At 47.1% G+C, this 14,747-nt stretch overlaps 1 protein-coding gene across 1 annotated transcript; it reads left to right on the top strand.

The window, feature by feature from the left end:
- Positions 1-5,292: 5,292 nt before the first annotated feature.
- Positions 5,293-14,401, top strand: LOC129114732 (uncharacterized). Its single transcript, XM_054626689.1, is given in 8 exon segments — positions 5,293-5,520; positions 7,886-9,586; positions 9,709-11,425; positions 11,428-11,674; positions 11,676-12,858; positions 12,941-13,117; positions 13,283-13,445; positions 14,385-14,401. Coding segments are annotated over 8 exon segments (5,433 nt in total).
- The last annotated feature ends 346 nt before the right edge of the window (positions 14,402-14,747 follow it).

The following is a 14,747-nucleotide window of genomic DNA, read 5'->3' on the forward strand; positions in this document are numbered from 1 at the left end:
AACCAGGGGCGTTTCCGCTAAATGTGAGATCCATTGCACGTGACCTAATGTGTGACGTCGCTTTTAAAGATGGCGGCCTCCATCAGTGCACCGCTGCAACAGTAGTGCAACTTACTTTTAGGCCTGACCCAGTGAACACTAGACGGGATTTAGACGTCTAAATCTGGTCTAAAACTGGTTGAAATCGGGTCTAAACGTCTATAGATGTCTTTTAGACGTCTTTTCAACCGGCTTAAACACGGTTACAACTTCAACATGTCACAAAACACCATTTGGTTGATAATGTGTTCTGTTGTAACGTAAGGCTGTAAGAGAGACGATATTAACATATTCTATATATTATAGTATTTATGTAAAGTATTCAACTGGTCGTTGAAATGTGGTCTACACGTAGACGTGATTTCAACGCATTTAATGTTTCATATAAAAAGTCGGACTTTATCGACTGTTTGTTGCTAAAATAAGCTTCTAGGATGTCGTAATCCGGTCATTTTTATACATTACTCTGAAATAAGAAAGTTTGCTTACAGCTGTAACGCGCATGCGCAAGAACTTGGACGCTAGAGTTTGGAACTTCGACTGAACTGCACGAGAGCAACTGTCGAAACTCACGAGCCGAGACTCACGAGACGAGACTCACGAGACACAACGACAGGAACGGGCTGATTCAGTGACAAATAAGGTTTGGCATGATGACCATTTCAAAAATATGTTTCAAACCTATTAAAACAACATGCCCAAGGACCGTTAGAATGTATATTTTGCATTTCTGTTGGTTTCATAGTATTTGACATGACATTTTTACCATTTTTAACCAAATACAGAACTAATGGCCCTTTATATTGTCAAATGGTGTAACCATAAATAAATGACAAATATTCAATATTTCACCCTCCTAGATTCTATGTAAGTGTACTCATGAAAACAAGTAATACATTTTTAAATATCACATGAAATAGTTTTTATTATAATTATTTTTAGATTTAGATTATATGGACTTTTTGTTGTACTGAGCAGGACAGTATGTTGTAAACATTAATGTTTTCTGCCTATTCCTTGACCAGTTGGGTAAAAATGGTTTAAAAACACATTGTTATAGTGTAGTAGAATGCTGAAGTCTCATCCATATTAACTTTTTTGTACAATATGAGATTTTTGTGAAAAATAGTGGTTACCCCACTTGACATAAATCGGTTACCCCAAATGACCATATTGCTTATACAGCCAAAGAATAAGTAACAGACACAGAAAAAAACAAATAAATAGTCATCAAGGTAAAATTAATTAATGTTTTAATATGTTCTCATATTATTTTTCATATTATATTAATTTACCAAAACAATGAACAAACAGTGATGAATGAACAGCGGACAATGAACAAACAGTGTGTGTGTGTGTGTGTGTGTGTGTGTGTGTGTGTGTGTGTGTGTGTGTGTGTGTGTGTGTGTGTGTGTGTGTGTGAATGTGAGTGTAAACATTTCATTTTTCAACAATTCATATACATTAACAGTGTCACAAATAGGTTGTGAACACAAACATCCCTATCCTGACAAGAAAATTATTGTGGGAAAAATATCATAGCTTATGGCTGTGAGACTGGAATTGTTTCCAGTCATCTACTGTGAGCTTTGAATGGCGGCAGTTCACAGGCTCTGGTTCAGCACACATGTGGAGCACATCAGACTGGTAGTAGAAGAGGTCATCAGGTGGGTCAGGCCAGGTGAAAACATTTTTGCCATTTAGCTGTTTCATGCAAGAAACCTGAACCTCATCACCCACCACCTGAAGAATCTGTCCTACAAACGGTTTACCCTCATATTTGACCAGAGCAAACTTCCCTCTTTGATCTTCAAGGCCAACTGATGTTGAGGGGAGATCACTGAAATCTACCGCTGATGGATTATAGCACCTGCAAATAGCAGGCCTCGCACAGAAACAGGAAATGTCCCTGTAGCGGATTGAGGCTGGCTTCTCGCAGGTCACCTGGTGTAGTTTCATCGTACCCTTCACAGCAGGGACAACTGCTGGGACTTTGTCATCATACCTTTCAATGGCATCCTCAGAAATCCAAAAGTATGTGACACTTGATGTCTGGTCTTTTAGAAATTGGTAAAAGTCCTCAGGAGACTGTAAGCTTTTCCCTCTCTGCACCGCTGTATCTGCAAGGCGCTTTACAGCCCCACCAACTCCATCAGGGGCGCCTTTCCCATGTGCCTTTTCACTAAAATTCCAGCTGATCTTCTGGAATCCGCTCAGAAAGGGCACAGTGCTGAGGAGGTAAAAATTCTTCCTGTTCCTATATTGGGTAACAGGTCCATCGCTGAAGACATGGAGGGAGGAAGGTGGCCTAGCAATGGCATCCCTCAACACTGGCTCCAAATGGGCCCACACCGCACGCTCATCATGGCGGAGACAGTCAGAGATGGTGGCATAGGTGTGGGTTCCATTGGCTGTGTATACTACGCAGGTGTCAGGGTAGGTTTGCCAGCAAAGTGAAAAGCCTGGGGTATTTAACTTGCAGCTGTAATTCTCTGAGAAATCTATGTGAACACACAGCCATCATCCGCTGACGAATTTAGTGATGGAGGAGTCAGGTTCAGCACATCGGCAAGTACCCTGTGTGCGTTCCTGTACTGTCTCTGCGACTGCCTCCACTTTTCCCTCAACTTCCTCTGTTTTTGCTTTGGCAGTGCCGCTACTGGGGTGTTCGTAATTTTTCCCTCTCTTTTCCTCCTTTGATAACTAAGAGTACAACAGAAAAAAAAACAATTAGCCTTTTATGTCTAGAACTAAAACTTATCCTTCATTACCACCTCACACTTCTCATTTCCACTAGCCTTTCAGAACATCTACATCACTGACTTTACACTGGCAGTCCTTCACATGAAACGTGTGTGTGTGTATTTACGCATGTGTGTACTACCTTTCCTTTCTTTTGGCCAGGTAAGTGGCCCTTGCAGCAGGGTCTGCATTGAGTCGTGCTCTGTGGCGAGCCACCTTTTCTTTACTTGAAAGAGCCATCTGTTAAGGGACAAGAGGATAGAAAGCTTATTGTTTGCATTACATAGGCTTACATAGGCTACAATGTACAGTATTATAGAAATGTGAATTCAAATGAATGAATGGATTAATAAATACATATTTAGATATATACATAAATAATTAAATAATTAACCAAATGAATAATTAAACAAATACAAATAAACAAACAAATTAATCTATCGATAAATTCATGGAGAAAAAAAAACACATTTTAACCTGCTGTTTATATTGAACAGTAGGAGTCACTATTTAAACTATAAAAAAATATTATAATCAGCATCACATATACAGCTTTTGGCCCTAAATTTATCAAATTGGCCCTCTAATTTTGTTTTTTAATTGAAATGTCAAATGGTGTAACCGGTTACACCATTTGACATCTTCCTTTTTAGGAGGATGTCAAATGGTGTAACCGGTTACACCATTTGACATTTCAGTTTAAAACCAAAATTTGCAGGCATTATTAAGGACACCTAGGTCAACACTTAACCTTGGTGTGAACATTTAAACACATGTTTTACATTAAATATAATAACTTTGATAAAAATTGTTTAATATTTTTTTTACCGAGGTCATACCATTTGACATGTAACCTTAACAAGCCTGGCCATGGCTTAAAAAAGCTTAATTATGTAAAATTTCAGAGAGAGTTACTAACCTTGACTTGTAGCAGTCAGTGTCTTCAGGGGTCCTTCTCTGTGACATCATATCCTGTCACATGATCTTCTGGCACAATATTTACAAAATGGCCCCTAAAATGCGGTTACACCACTTGACATTTCAAGAGGTTGACCTTGCAGACATGATTCCCCTTATTAATTAAAATATTCTAAACAATGATGTTTCACTACTATTATTTAGTATTAGAAAGTACTTGTGTAAGATTATGCCAAAGTATATTCAAGGTCATTTTGAAGGGAATTTCACATTTTATCAGCAAGTTTTATAACTTGGTACTAAGTTTTTATGGTTACACCATGTTGACAATTTTACCATTATTCTCTTAATATTCTCACAAAATTGGATGAAACCAGAACTTTTAGATTTGGTCTTGAAGAAAATGATGTTTGAAAATGATTTGATAGATTTTTCTCAAATTTTAACACTTTTAAATGTATTTCATCCTCATGTTCACAAAAATTATAGGCAAACAAGAAAACAAAGGGCAAATATAGGTTGATTAGAAACGTATTTGTAAACGTCAAACACAAACGTAATCGGTGAGATATTACGTTTCTGTTCAATTGAGAATGCGTTTTAGTTTCAGGGGAACGTCATTTTTAGGAGACAGGGTTGGTGGCTGAGATGGAGGTGAAACATGTGAACCTGAGCTGTGGTTTACGGCTCTCTTCCTGTCACAGACGCTGTTTGACATCTGTTCATCTGTTGGTTTTTGTTCAGGCTGCAGGAATCATTTCTCACTGTGGAGACCAACTCTCACCCAACAGGAGCAGTAGTAAGAGGCTGAATGAGTGAGTTTAACGTTCTTGATCTCCAACTCATAGCCGTTCTGTTTATTCACAGCTGAGAAATCATCTTTCTGAGGATGATTGTAACCTTTATCTATGTTACCATTACTCTTAACAATATCAAGAATCAGTGTGAATGTTTCTGAGTCTCTCTTCTGGTACCAGTATACATAATTATTGCCACACTGGTCAGTGCCTCGACAGCTGAAGGAGACTTTCCCACCAACTCTCCTGGTCAATGTTAAATCATCCTGGATCAGCTCTGCTGCCATGGCAACCAGCGCTGTAGAGAAACAGACAGGTGGATGAAGGTGAGTGAACAGTGTTTGTTAGAGGTGGAGCTTGTTGGCTCCTGATTGGCTGGAAACACTCACCTGAACACAGACAGCACAGAGCAGCAGCTGGGAGGAAAAGCATTTTGTGCAGCGGTGTTTCCTCTGGGGAACCTGGGGAGAAGTGGCGCTCTGATGCAGCTGAGGCCAAACAAGGACGAGCTGTGAGATCAGACGAGGGCCACGTGGCTTCTAACAGGTCCTCACTCCTCCCATCAGCCACTGCAGCGGAAACATCAGGCTGTCTCCACTTATTTAGGGTTCAAAGCAGCTGTTTCTTCATATAACCCCATAATGCTCCTTATTATTAAGGAGGCATGTTTCATTTGGAAGACTTTAGTGAGATCTGTTTCTCAAAGGAAATCTTTATGAGTTATGTTGTTAGGAACTGGTTCCCAATCAGCTGACATCTAGTGAACCAGTAGCTCCTCAGTGTGATCACTGTGACCATGAACATCTGTATGAAGAATGACCACATAGTGCAGCTGTATCAGCTGACAGACATGTGTGACATCAGGTGTCACACCCATAAAGTAGCTCCTCCAACACGGCTGTGTGACAGACTTCAAACTAAACTTCATCACATGGTGGATTTCTGCTGCTGTTTGCTGCTGGTGGTGACATTAAACATCACAGAGAAGGAGCGCCACCCTGTGGTCAGTCAGAGGAAGAGCAGGGTACACTAAAAACAACAGATTGGATGTCTGCTACATTAACCAAAGTGTAACATGTAGCTTCTGTTATATAAATCCATGTTTTGTGGATGAACACTTTTAAATCATGTAGTTTCATCATGACATGCAACAACTTAACATTTACTAGATTCTTTATGTTAACACAACCTAACACTAAGGGGTTAAGATAGCTAATCGTTTGTGATCACCACTCCAGAGCATAAGGTCGCAGTAATGCTCAAATAACACAGATCCTAGGAAGGAGTTCCATATTCTTTGTTAATTGTAAGGTAGAGAGAGCCCTGGCAAAGAAGAACCATCACCTTGAATCAGGAGATCACCTGTGGGAGAAGGAAAGCTGAATCTGTATCATCCATCAACATTAAAACAAAGTGCTGTTTAGAAATGTCATCAACCATTAGATTTGTCCTCTTTAACATTTTGGATGATTTCTTTCTGTTATTGTCATATTTAAGTGGGTTTATATAGCCGAGCGTCACCATGTGCATAGCTTACTATGCCCCGAGAGCTGGTGTTAAATGTATGTGTCTGTATATTAATGAAATGAGGCCTCGTATAGACCAGAGCAGCCCTACTACAAAGGTAAAGTCCTTCCATGTCTTTAAAAAGCGCGTCTCAACCGGCCACGCGGTTCCCGTAGTTTGACTTTTGAAATGATGACATGAACACTGGAGTTCACTTCAATAGACTCCACTCAGGTGATTTCTGGTGGGCAGATTGCAGAGTGGTTTCACCTGTATAAGTGCTGCGCCTTCTCTGGCGCGCACACTGCTGCCTGGCACTCGTGGCGAAGACTCGGTGTGGCGTCTGTTAGTTGTTGGTTTGTTGTCGGTTGGTGTGGCGTGCTTCAGTCACTTGAAGGTGAGTAGGCATGACGCTACTTTCGTGCAACTTTATGATGACAAGCAGGTGCCCAGTGATCGCGAGTGTTTTTGTAACTTTCCAGCGTTGTTGGCCGTGTTGTTCGGGGCGGCATTGTGAAGAGTGAGGGAGTGTGGCATCCGCTCTGTACTGTTGCCGCAGCCGGTGATCAGTTTCGGGGGCGTAAAGCTCTCTTCGTTCGGGTAAGCGTGCTCTTTTGTTAACCTGCTGGTTGTGTTAGCTTTGTGCTTAGCCGTCTGCTCTCTGTCCTGCTGTAGCTGTTGGAGCCGCAGCGGTGCTTTTGCTTTTCTTCCTCCTCCTGTGCTCTGGTGAAGCTGCCCTGCACGGCTCTGTGACGTAGCCTACACCTGGCGATCCCAAACGTAAACCATCCACGGCCTCCGGTCCTGGGGCGGCCGCCCTGTCTTCGCCATCCGCTCCGTCTTCTCCATCCACTCCGTCGTCTTCTCCATCCACTCCGTCGTCTTCATCATCTTCGGCTGCTCCGGCACCGTTGCCTTTTCCACACAGTCCGATGTGGCGGTTGCATTCCCACGCAGCGCTAAGTTTCCAGTCCCACCACAACTCTTATCGGTTTGGTTAATTGTCTGCTTTTCCTTTCATCTTTTTGTGTTTGTGTTCTTTAGTTTATTTGTTTGGGTTAAATCCTATACATACATATATTTTTGTGTTGCGTTTTGTTGACCCATTTGGGGTTAAGCATATCAATATTTTCTTATTATTTCTGATCTATTGCTTTGGGGTTCAACTGATTATTTTCTGTTTAGTTTAACATAGCTGTTGGGTTTGTGTTTGGGGTGTTATGTGTGTGTTTTATTATAGTCCTCTGTTTTAAATGATTGTCGTAACAACCTGAGTGTCTCGCCACAACAGTAGTGTAATTTTGTGTTTCTTTCTTGTGTTTCCAGGACAGGAGCTGGTGTAGCGGGCGGCAGGCTTTGATTTGGTTTGTAGTGGTTCTTTTGTGGTTTTGAGTTGATTTAGTCTGACCGCCTCGCTACAGCCTAGCTCTGTGCCTGTTGTATTTATTTCTACTTTGGGGTTTTGACTTGACACTTCAGTGGTTGTTGAGATCCCTGAGCTCTTTAATTCTGCTTACTGTAAATAAATAAAATTATATCTTTTGTACGTCCGTCTCTCGTCCTTTATACAAAACGTGCAACGAATCTGTGTGACCTCTGGTTGGCCAAAGTACAGGGCCAAGGTTGTATTTCCTGGGGTGCAATTCCCCAGGTGGCGTTGTCGAGCAACTTTCCCCCCTTCTCTCCATTTCGCCACAAGTTGGCGTTGTCGACAGGATGCACTGTTAGAGGACAGAGACGTGACTTTCATTTGTGTTATTAGTTTGAGTTTGTTTTTTTTTCTTTCCCTTTTTGCTTTTGTTGGATTAAGTGGTGGTGTGTTGAGGCAGTGGTGAAGACGGAGCGGCAGCATATCTTTTGTTTCTTTCTTTCCTTTTTGCCAGTTGGTAAAATCAGGTCTCCATTTTGAGTTGGTGAGTGTGGTTTCTGCGGTTGCTATGGAGGAGGAACTGCAGCAGCTCAGAGAGCTAGTGGCACAGCTTAGAACAGATAACGAGCAGCTGTCTCGAGCGAGAGATGCTTCCCAGGCCGGTCCCAGTAGGGCTGACCCCGCTCCTGTTGCTCCGGCTGCTGGTGCCAGCTCCAGGGTCACTGAACGGCTGGTTGTCATACCTAGAGAGCGTAGATGTCCCATGTTCAATGGCAGAACAGGTGTAGGCATAGCTGAGTGGAAAGAGGAGCTACAGGTGTGTATGCGTGCCCGCCACCTGTCTGTTCGTGATCAGGCTTTCTTCATCTTTGACCACCTAGAAGGGGAGGCCAGAGAAGAGATAAAGTATCGCCCCCGTGTGGAGAGGGAGGATCCTGACGAGGTTTTGACCATCTTGACTGAGCTTTATGGCTGTGTACATTCATATGTGACCCTGCAGCAATCTTTCTTCTCCAGGAAGCAGCAGGACGGGGAGACATTGTTAGAGTTTTCCTTGGCTCTGATGGCCCTGATGGAGCGTGTCAAGCAGTCAGCACCTGATGCTCTGCCTAATGCAGAAATCCTTCTTCGCGACCAGTTCGTGGAGCATGTGCTTGATGGTACCCTTCGCAGGGAATTGAAGCAGTTCATTCGTCGCGACCCCACTGCTTCTCTGCTTGACACACGTGGAGAGGCCATTAGATGGGAGAGGGAGGGCTCTCCAAGGGGTGTTAGGGAACGTAGCCACTCTCTTCCTTTGGCCCACGGTTTACAGTATGGAGTGCAGGGTAGTTCTCGCCCCGCCCCTCTTGTCTCACCCCATGACTCAGAGTTGAGCGAAGTGAAGGCTCTCTTGAAACGTCAACAAGGACAGCTTGACCAACTGGCCCAGACCATGGCTTCTTTGCAGGCTCGTCCTTTTCCACCTCGGCCCCCTCGCAATGGGCCTTTGATCTGCAGAAGATGTCAACAGCCAGGTCATTATGCCAGCGATTGTGATGGGGAGCGAGTCCCCCCCTCGTCCCCGTGCTGGTTCTTTGACTGGTCGACCTACTACTGGGGCTGGATTTTCCCGCCCTGCATTTCAGCCGGAAAACTGACGCCCACTGAGCTGCGGAGCCAAAGCTCAGTTGGGGAGGCTAGAGGCTCGCAACCTGACCTCATTGATCGGATAATGGCACCGTGTCCCCATATTGATGTCTTGATGGGTGGGGTCACGGTTTCATGCTTGTTAGATAGTGGTTCCATGGTGTCTACGATCCCTGAAAGTTTCTTTGTAGAACATTTTGCATCATGGGGCCAAGAGCGCCTTCGGTCTTGTAATTGGCTGCAATTGCGGGCAGCTAATGGTCTTTGTATCCCGTACATCGGTTACTTGGAGCTGGATGTGACCTTGTGTGGAAAAGTGGTCCCTGGTTGTGGGATTCTGGTGGTGAGAGACCCTCCTGATGCTGCATCTGCTTCCCGGGGATCTTGGGGAGCAACATCATTCGTCGATGCTATCGTGAACTCTTTGCCATGTATGGCCCCGCCCTCTTCAATGCGCCGTCGGTGGTTCAAGCCCCAGGCCCAGTCCTTGAAGCCTTGCAACGGTGCCATCAGGCCACCACAGAACATCAGAGAAACATCACTGGTTCCGCCCGGGTTCGTGGGAGACGGGCAATACGAATACCTGGTGGAGTACTGAAGCTTGTGGCAACTACCTGTGCAGAGCAGCGGGCTGGTCAGGCTGCGCTGTTTGAACCAACAGAGTCTGGCCTGCCAGCAGGGCTGCTGACTTTTCCTTGTGTGGTCCAGGTTACCCGTGGTACAGTTTACGTCCCAGTGGTCAATGTGGGGACGACTGATGTCCTTCTCTACCCACGTGTTGGTCTTGGCGCTTTAAGTAGTGCGCAGGTTGTCAGTCTACCAGCTGGCGTAACTGAGGTGAAGCTCACTACAGCCTCAGTTTCATCCCATGCAGCTGCTGGCACAACAACGGGTGGGGTACAAGCTGGGGACCTGTCCGCTTTAGCCGAGCAAGAGCAGAGTGAGGTGTATGCTCTGCTGCAGAAATACCAGGCAATTTTCTCGAATCACGACGGTGACTTGGGTTGTACCAACCTTATCTCTCACGAGATTCCCTTGCTGGACGAGATTCCGGTGAGACAGCGGTACCGACGGATACCACCTTCGGAGTACGAGGAGGTGAAGGCTCACATTGACCAGTTACTTGAAGCTAAGGTGATCCGGGAAAGCAATAGCCCTTTTGCTTCCCCCATTGTCCTGGTCCGTAAAAAGGATGGTAGTCTCCGGATGTGTGTTGACTACCGCCTGCTTAATCGCAAGACACGGAAGGACGCATTTCCCTTACCTCGCATCGAGGAAAGCCTTGACTCCCTTGCTGGAGCTCGCTGGTTCACCACCCTCGATTTAGCGAGTGGGTACAACCAGGTCCCCGTCACAGAGCAGGACAAGTCGAAGACAGCCTTTTGTACACCTTTCGGTCTCTTCGAGTTTAACCGTATGCCATTCGGCTTGTGCAACGCTCCAAGCACCTTTCAGAGATTAATGCAAAGGATGTTTGGGGATCAACAGTGTCAATCCTTGCTCTTGTACTTGGACGATATTGTTGTATTTTCATCTTCTGTCTCTCAACACTTGCAGCGACTGGAGGTGGTCCTCAGTCGGCTTCAGAGGGAAGGCTTGAAGGTCAAACTTGAGAAGTGTGCCTTTTTCAAAAAGGAGGTCCGTTACCTGGGGCACATTATCTCGAGCCGAGGCGTTTCCACGGACCCTGCCAAGATTGAGGCGGTGGCAGAATGGCAGCGGCCCTGCCATGTGTCAGAGCTGCGCTCGTTCTTGGGGTTCGCCAGCTACTACAGGCGGTTCGTGGAGGGGTTCGCTAAGCTGGCAGGCCCCCTGCATAAGTTGGTGGCAGAGCATGCAGGTACCCGGTCCAAGCGAGGCTCTGGGCGGGATTTGGGCTCTGCATGGACACCCCAGTGTGAGCAAAGCTTCGAAGCTTTGAAGGCGAAGTTGGTCTCGGCCCCAGTGCTGGCCTATGCAGATTTTGCACGCCCGTTTATCTTGGAAATCGATGCAAGTCACAGTGGCCTGGGAGCTGTCCTTTCACAGGAGACTGACGATGGTGTTCGGCCAGTGGCGTACGCAAGCAGAGGGCTTCGACCCACGGAGCGCAACATGGAAAATTACAGTTCGATGAAACTGGAGTTCCTTGCACTCAAGTGGGCGATGGGAGAGAAGTTCCGGGAGTATTTGTTGGGGCATAAATGTGTGGTCTTCACGGACAACAACCCGTTGAGTTACCTGGATTCTGCCAAGTTGGGGGCCGTAGAACAGCGGTGGGCCTCCCAATTGGCTGTCTTTGATTTCGAGATCAGGTATCGTTCGGGACGCGTCAATAGGAATGCTGATGCCCTCTCCCGGCAGTATCTGTCAGGGTCCAGTCTGGCTGAACGGGTGCTACCTGGCACTTCGATCCCACTGCTCCCCAGTCAGCTTCAGTCTCGGCTCCAGTGGTACCTGCAGCCCAGGCCGCGGTGTCTGTCTTCCGGGGCCATTCTCCATCTGACCTTTGTTCCTTACAGGAGGCAGATTCTCTCTTGGGTGACAACTTTCTGCGCTTTTGGCGGAGGCGGGTTAAACCGACTCAAGAGGAGAGGCAACAACTCCCTGCCTTAGCTTTGACGCTCCTGAGAGAATGGGACCGCTTGGTCGAACAAGGTGGTGTACTGTACCGCCGGACTTTCCGTTCAGATGGGGGAAGGGTGTCTCCAGCTTGTTCTGCCTGCTGTCCTTAAGAAGGAGACCCTGACCCAGTTGCATCAAGACCATGGTCACCAAGGTATCGAGCGCACCACAGAACTGGTACGACAGCGCTGTTACTGGCCGAGAATGTCTGCTGACATCAAAGAGTGGGTCCAGACCTGCGAACGCTGCCAAGTTGCCAAAGATTCAGGGTCAGTGCCCCACAGCTTTATGGGTCACGTGCTAGCGTCCCGGCCGAACGAGATTGTCGCCATCGACTTTACATTGCTAGAACCATCACAGAACGGGTTGGAGAACGTTTTAGTGATGACCGATGTGTTTAGTAAATACACTGTGGCAGTCCCAACCCGGGACCAGCGTGCTGTGACGGTTGCCCAGGTCTTGCTGACCGAATGGTTTTTCCAGTTCGGCGTTCCAAGCCGCATTCACTCCGACCAGGGTCGGAGCTTTGAGAGTTCCCTGATCCACCAGCTCTGCCGCTTGTACGAGGTTGACAAATCGCGAACCACTCCTTACCATCCAGCCGGCAACGGACAGGTCGAACGTTTTAATCGGACGCTCCATGACTTATTGCGAACCTTGCCAGTCTCCCGGAAGCGGGATTGGGTTTCTTGTCTTCCTCATGTGTTGTTTTGTTATAACACTACGCCACATCAAAGTACAGGGGAGTCACCTTTCTTCCTGATGTTTGGTCGAGAGCCCAGGCTCCCTGTGGACTTTCTTTTGGGCCGGGTCCAGGACCCTGAGCCAGGGGACGTACAGAACTGGATGACCGAGCATCAGGCAAGGCTCAGAGTGGCATTTGAGAATGCTCGTGGTAGGTTGTTGGCCGCTGCAGGTCAACGGAAGGAGCGACATGATCGGCATGTTCGAGAGGCCCCTTTGCAGGTGGGCTGGCTGGTCTATCTCCGAGACCTTGGTGTCAGGGGTCGACACAAGCTTCACGACAAGTGGAGCCCAGTGCTCTACCAGGTGCTGAAAGCCCCATCCGGCAGTGGAGCAGTTTACACCATTGCCCCTGCTGAGGAGCTCCACAAGGCTCGGCAGGTGCATCGGAATATGCTGAAGGCTCAGGTTGTGTCCAGTGCATGCCCTCCCAGGGTGCTTCCTCCACCCGCTCCGACGGCGCCCATAGGTTTCCCTGACTCACCTGAAGATGGGGAACTATGGCTGCTGGCCCGTGACAGTTCTGCACCTTCCGCCACTGAGGCACTAGCTCGATCTTGCCCTACGGGACCTGTTACTATGACTCCAGCAGGCGCTGGGCCTGACCCAGGTCCAGGCCCAAGTGCGGAGCCAGAGCGTGTTCATTCTGTGGCTCCGCCCTCTAGTGGTCAGCCTAGCTCTTCTCAGCCAACTCGGCGTCGTACTGGCCGTTCCACCGCCGGTCAACATTCCAACCTTCATCGTCTTCCCCAACCGGTGGGCATCAGGGGTAATGGGGTACTTGAATTTGCAGGTCCTGTGGTAAATGCACAGTCTGTTCTGTTTAGGCCTTGGTCCTAGGTGGTTTGGTTAACAAATAGTCTGCCGTCGGGGCGACGACGCAGAGAGTGGGGGTGGAATGTGGCAGGTTGAGTGTTGCTCCTCCTCCACTCAGGTGATTTCTGGTGGGCAGATTGCAGAGTGGTTTCACCTGTATAAGTGCTGCGCCTTCTCTGGCGCGCACACTGCTGCCTGGCACTCGTGGCGAAGACTCGGTGTGGCGTCTGTTAGTTGTTGGTTTGTTGTCGGTTGGTGTGGCGTGCTTCAGTCACTTGAAGGTGAGTAGGCATGACGCTACTTTCGTGCAACTTTATGATGACAAGCAGGTGCCCAGTGATCGCGAGTGTTTTTGTAACTTTCCAGCGTTGTTGGCCGTGTTGTTCGGGGCGGCATTGTGAAGAGTGAGGGGAGTGTGGCATCCGCTCTGTACTGTTGCCGCAGCCGGTGATCAGTTTCGGGGCGTAAAGCTCTCTTCGTTCGGGTAAGCGTGCTCTTTTGTTAACCTGCTGGTTGTGTTAGCTTTGTGCTTAGCCGTCTGCTCTCTGTCCTGCTGTAGCTGTTGGAGCCGCAGCGGTGCTTTTGCTTTTCTTCCTCCTCCTGTGCTCTGGTGAAGCTGCCCTGCACGGCTCTGTGACGTAGCCTACACCTGGCGATCCCAAACGTAAACCATCCACGGCCTCCGGTCCTGGGGCGGCCGCTCTGTCGCCATTCCGTCTTCTCCATCCATCCGTCCGTCTTCTCCATCCACTCCGTCGTCTTCATCATCTTCGGCTGCTCCGGCACCGTTGCCTTTTTCCACACAGTCCGATGTGGCGGTTGCATTCCCACGCAGCGCTAAGTTTCCAGTCCCACCACAACTCTTATCGGTTTGGTTAATTGTCTGCTTTTCCTTTCATCTTTTTGTGTTTGTGTTCTTTAGTTTATTTGTTTGGGTTAAATCCTATACATACATATATTTTTGTGTTGCGTTTTGTTGACCCATTTGGGGTTAAGCATATCAATATTTTCTTATTATTTCTGATCTATTGCTTTGGGGTTCAACTGATTATTTTCTGTTTAGTTTAACATAGCTGTTGGGTTTGTGTTTGGGGTGTTATGTGTGTGTTTTATTATAGTCCTCTGTTTTAAATGATTGTCGTAACAACCTGAGTGTCTAACAACCTGAGTGTCTCGCCACAACAGTAGTGTAATTTTGTGTTTCTTTCTTGTGTTTCCAGGACAGGAGCTGGTGTAGCGGGCGGCAGGCTTTGATTTGGTTTGTAGTGGTTCTTTTGTGGTTTTGAGTTGATTTAGTCTGACCGCCTCGCTACAGCCTAGCTCTGTGCCTGTTGTATTTATTTCTACTTTGGGGTTTTGACTTGACACTTCAGTGGTTGTTGAGATCCCTGAGCTCTGTTAATTCTGCTTACTGTAAATAAATAAAATTATATCTTTTGTAAGTCCGTCTCTCGTCCTTTATACAAAACGTGCAACGAATCTGTGTGACCTCTGGTTGGCCAAAGTACAGGGCCAAGGTTGTATTTCCTGGGGTGCAATTCCCCAGGTGGCGTTGTCGAGCAACTTTCCCCCCTTCTCTCCAT

This window comes from Anoplopoma fimbria, unplaced genomic scaffold, assembly GCF_027596085.1.
Source record: "Anoplopoma fimbria isolate UVic2021 breed Golden Eagle Sablefish unplaced genomic scaffold, Afim_UVic_2022 Un_contig_5885_pilon_pilon, whole genome shotgun sequence".
Lineage (NCBI taxonomy): Eukaryota > Metazoa > Chordata > Actinopteri > Perciformes > Anoplopomatidae > Anoplopoma > Anoplopoma fimbria.